The sequence below is a fragment of the Myotis myotis genome, unplaced genomic scaffold (genome assembly GCF_014108235.1).
Source record: "Myotis myotis isolate mMyoMyo1 unplaced genomic scaffold, mMyoMyo1.p scaffold_m19_p_12, whole genome shotgun sequence".
In the NCBI taxonomy this organism is placed as follows: Eukaryota; Metazoa; Chordata; class Mammalia; order Chiroptera; family Vespertilionidae; genus Myotis; species Myotis myotis.
Window position 1 is genome coordinate 14,853,901 of NW_023416316.1, and position 5,161 is coordinate 14,859,061.

Sequence of the window (5,161 nt, forward strand, 5' to 3'; positions counted from 1 at the left end):
TATGGTACATCTACAGGTGTTTACTTTTTCTCCTCATCATGGGGTTCCAAAGACATAATTGCTTCAGTCATGTATACAATAGTTACCCCCATGCTGAACCCCTTCATCTACAGCCTGAGGAACAGAGATATCAAACAGGCCTTAGAGATGTGTGTCAATAGGGTTAAGTTCTTTAAGATGCAATCACTAAATCCTCCTGTTGAAATCAGGAGCACAGTGAGATATATCTCATAAAATTATCGTATTTTTGACACCTCTATATCACTTTCTTTCTTTTTTTTTTTTTAACAGAGAGGAAAGGAGAGGGATAGAGACTTAGAAACATCGATGTGATAGAAACATCGATCAGCTGCCTCCTGCACCCCACCCCCTGCGGATGTGCCCACAACCAAGGTACATGCCCTTGACTGGAATCAAACTTGGGACCATTCAGTCCGCAGGCCGATGCTCTATCCACTGTGCCAAATCGGTTAGGGCTACTTTCATAGTATATCGATCATCTTGTCATGTGTAAGTTGTTACATGGCCATGTTTGCTTCTAGGATTGTTAATAATTTTTTATTCATAATTGATAGTTTTTGGTTGTCCATACTCACTTATAATATATATGAAAAATCCCATGCAAACCTATTACACAATCATAATTGTGGTTTGTCTCGTTCTGTTTTGAGATATCTGATTTTTTGCTTATGCAGTTTTAAAAATTTTACGCTATTGAAGACTCACTTATTTAGCCTCATGATCTGCTCCTGGTGATCTTTCTTTCTTGTTTTTTTTTTCCCAACTGATTTTTCTATGCTGGCTTAAAGCTGATTGTGCACATCTCTTTCTAATTCACAATCAATGACAGCATGTTGTCTGACTGCAACAGCCATGGTAAGAATAATTACACTATAAAATTATGTGCTGCAAAGCCTAGTTGTTAGAAAAGAAGAGGAATGGAGTTTTTAAAAATGCATTTAAGATCAAACCACGTTGTTTATAATTAGGAAAAGTCTCTAGTAGTGGGTCCTACCTTAACACCTCATCTTCTTCTGTTAACTGTATAGATATTTATATCCATAGCTATAGACGCAGATATATAGATACAGATAGAGATATAGATACCAGTATAGTGTAGCTGGTCAAGATTCAACTTTCTTATGGTTAGTGTTTAAATGGTATTTCTTTTTCGTCACTTTAAACTTTTCTTTGTCCTTATGTCTGTCAGGTGCGCATTGTTAAAAATGTAACGCTGGTTTTTGCTCATTTTATGTACGGCAACAATTACTATATTTCTGGAGAATATTGTATATAAACATCTAATCATAATATATTTGAATTTATATTTTCCGTACTATTCTGTTTTTTATTTGATACATCTGTTTCACAGATATCCTCTCTCATATTCCTCCATTTTAATTAAATACATACTTTAAAACTCAATTTTCCCTCAATTAACTTATTAATCATACATTATTTTTTTATTGTTTTATTATTAGTTTCTGTGCTGTATGCAGATATCACTTCCTACTTTCTTTTTAGCCATTTGAGGTATACAATTCAGTGGCATTTAGGGCACTCATCAACAATATCTCATTTTATGACCACTAAAGAACACTCTAGAGAACATCAATTGAGTATTTTGCAACTGTGAATCAAATAAAAGTACAAGTATCTATGAAGCAATGTGGAGAAATATGCAGATATATTGCTAAATGAAAAACAGCCATGTGTAAAAGAGCACGATAGCATGTTCCTCTTTACTTAACAATGATGGGGAATAAAATACACATGCGTCTGCCCAGTTGAGCAGAAAGAAGCACGGGAAGAATAAATCAGAAACTGAGATTGTTTACCCACAGGAGGTGGGCAGAAGGGATGGCAAGATGAGTCGGGTTTTTTATGTAGTTTTGAATATGCTGTATTTTTCCACTAAAAAAGAAGTAGGAGAGGTGGTGAATAAAGCAAAATAGATTAAAACAATACAAATGAACTGAAATTATATTTCAAATTAGCTCCAAAATTAGATTAGAGGGGAAAATAACATAAATAACCTAAGCAATTCTTAAACCCCAAATTTTGTCTGTATATTCCCACAATTAAAAATAGTCTAAACAATGTTATAAGCTGTTGAGCATCATTAACAGTGGTGTGAGTTCAAGATTCTGAAACAAGTCACCATATATCCAAAGACTCAGCAACTAAATGAACACGGAGGAAAAGGGTTTCACTCTCACTCTTGGGAAAAGGAGCTCTGTACATGGAAAAGGAGAGGCTGGAAAGAACTCTATGGTGTCAAACCAGAATTGGAGCTATCAATCAGAAATCATGGGTTTTAAAATGTATAAATAGATTGCAATTTATAGGTTTATATGAACATCTATACTGTCCCCTTTCCCCATTCTTTCTGTGCCACTCCTGACCCATCTCCCGTGGTAAAAATTTACTTTAGTTTCTTAACTTCTGATTTTTTCTTCTGGTGTCTCTTTTATACATATTTAGAATCTTTGTAAGTAATGAAGACAACGAAAGTTTCAAAATAAATAACACTGGTAATGTATTATAAGTCAGAGAATAATAATCCATGTATCCATAATGGTATAAATGAATAAATAAAGAAATGACTGCAGAATAAGGATAAGTTCATTCTTATAAAGGAATATCAACTTACACCTGCCAGAATGGTTCCTATCAATAAATCAACAGACAACAACTGCTGGCAAGGGTGTGGAGACAAGGACACCCTAGGGCACTGTTGCTGGGAATGCAAACTGGTGCAGCCACGGTGGAGAACAGCATGGAGTTTCCTCAAAAAATTAAAAATGGAACTGCCTTTCAACCCAGTAATCGTTCTTTTGGAAATATATCCTAAGAATCCCAAAATACCAATCAGAAAGAATATATGCACCTCTTTGTTCATAGCAACACTATTCACATTTGTTAAGATCTGAAAACAGCCCATGTGCCCATCAGCAGTTGAGTGGATAAAAAATCTGTGGTGCATTTACACAATGGAATACTACACGGCTGTATAAAAGAAGGAACTCTTACCCTTTGCAACAGCATAGATGGACCTGGAGAGTATTATGCTAACAAAATAAGCAAGTCAGAGAAAGACAAATACCATACATGGTGTCTAATGAACAAATTAACGGATGAACAAGATGGAATCAGAAGCATGGATACATAGAACAGAAAGGCAGAAACCAGAGGGGAGAAGGCTTGGGGTGACCAGATAAAGAAGCTGAAAGTATTAGCTGAAGAACATATTTGCGTACCTCATAGACATAAACAATAGTGTAAGGAAGGCAAAAAAGAGGGAGGAGAGGGTAGTGGATGTGACAAGGGGAAAATCTGCAATAATGTCAACATTAATTTTTTTTTCCATAAAAAGAAAAGAATACAACTAAAAAGGAAGAAGAAATGATAGAATTAGAAAACTCGCCGTTAGACCACCTTATTTGCCATGTAGGCATCAGCAATGGATGTGAAACATAGTGGGTGAGATTTTAATAAGAAAAATGTTAATGTTATAGAATCAAAATAACTACCCAAATGATACCTATTAATTACAAATTTAAAGGAGTAACATTTAATAAATGTTAACATTATAGTATAGACACCACCTTAACCAATTGATCAAGGATAAAAACACAAGTATTTGGAAAAATTAAAATCAGAAGCTTAATTATATGCACTGCGGTATATGCTGAAAACAAAGCCTGAAACATGTATGTATAAATGCACACATACATAGAACGTAAACATCATAAAATGTTAACCATTAGGGAATCTGGCTGAAGCCTGTCCAGGAATTCTTGATACCATTTTCACAACTTTTCTATATCTTTGAAATCATTTCAAAATAAAAAGTTGAAAAAACTTTGTCCCAGCTGGAGCAATGCCCAAGAACAAAGCAGTCCAGGGCATGACTGGAATCGGGGACACTGTCTCCCAGGACTAAAGTCACTCATCAGAAATCAGCAGTCAGAAATCAGCCACAAGTTTGGGGACTTGTTTGCAAGTCTCATTAGCAGTTAAGTGTCATCTGTGGACTCATTTCTCTGGAGCTGGTTAAGGACAATGAAAGTCAGTAGAAGTGCCAAGGCCCCAGATATTGCTTCTGTGTGTCTGGACATTAGGTCTCCTGAAGAAAAGCTGAGGAGATGGGCGATAATCTGGAGCAGAAGGTGTCTGAACTCACCAATGATGACCCCAAGTGAGAGGAGCTGGAAATCTGCCCTTGGCTATGGACCTGCCTGTGTGCTAGTGGGTTCATGTATGAGACTCTGTGTCCATGACCCTGTGTGTGTGCACGTATTGTATATGCCTGTATATGTGCTGTTTGATAGTTGTGTGTGTTTGTGCTATGAATCTGACACACAGTCTTGTTTTAGCATATGTAGACCAAGTTCTCAGCCTCCTGGTGTGTGCATGGGTTCAGGTCTGATTCATGTCTGTGACTGTAAACACTGGCATCACAGCTGAGCATCAGGAGTGAGACTGGTTTCTGCTGTTGGACAAGAAGATGCCGACCTCATAAGGAACCAAGGTCAGCTCAGAGGGAGCTCAGACCTCTGCTCAGCAGTGTGTGGTGCACATGTGAGCTGTGCCCGTGGGTGGCACCTCGTGTATGAGAGCAGGAAGTTATGTTATTGGATTTTATCTGTGTGTATGTGACCATGTTTGTGTGACCATATGCATGGGTGTTGGTGATGGTTTAATGAATGTGCCTGTGACTGAATAGGCTTAACCGCCTAATGCTGACTGCCGTCCCCCAGCAAGGGGAAGGTCAGAAGTACGGAAGCTCGTTAATACACTCGCATTAATAGGAGAGTGGCCCTAACTGGTTTGGCTCAGTGGATAGAGCGTCGGCCTGTGGACTGAAGGGTCGCGGGTTTGATTCCGGTCAAGGGCATATACCTTGGTTGTGGGCACATCCCCAGTAGGGAGTGTGCAGGAGGCAGCTGAATTGATGTTTCTCTCTCATCAATGTTTCTAACTCTCTATCCCTCTCCCTTTCTCTCTGTAAATAATCAATAAAATATATAGTAAAAATATAGGAGAGTGTACACTGTTTGTTGTAGCGAGTGCGGCTGGGTGTGCATATGTGTTGGGTATGTCTTGTAAGATTTTTGAATTGTTTGTGGTCTTGTGTGTTTTTGGTGAAGTGTGTGTA

General features: G+C 37.8%; 1 protein-coding gene across 1 annotated transcript in view; it reads left to right on the forward strand.

Annotated features, from left to right (window-relative positions):
• Positions 1–234, forward strand: part of LOC118667147 (olfactory receptor 1J4-like) — a 10,855-nt gene extending 10,621 nt beyond the window's left edge. The window contains exon 2 of the mRNA XM_036329937.1: positions 17–234. Within this exon, the coding sequence (XP_036185830.1) occupies positions 17–234 (218 nt within the window). The remainder of the gene's footprint in view (positions 1–16) is intronic.
• Positions 235–5,161: the final 4,927 nt, after the last annotated feature.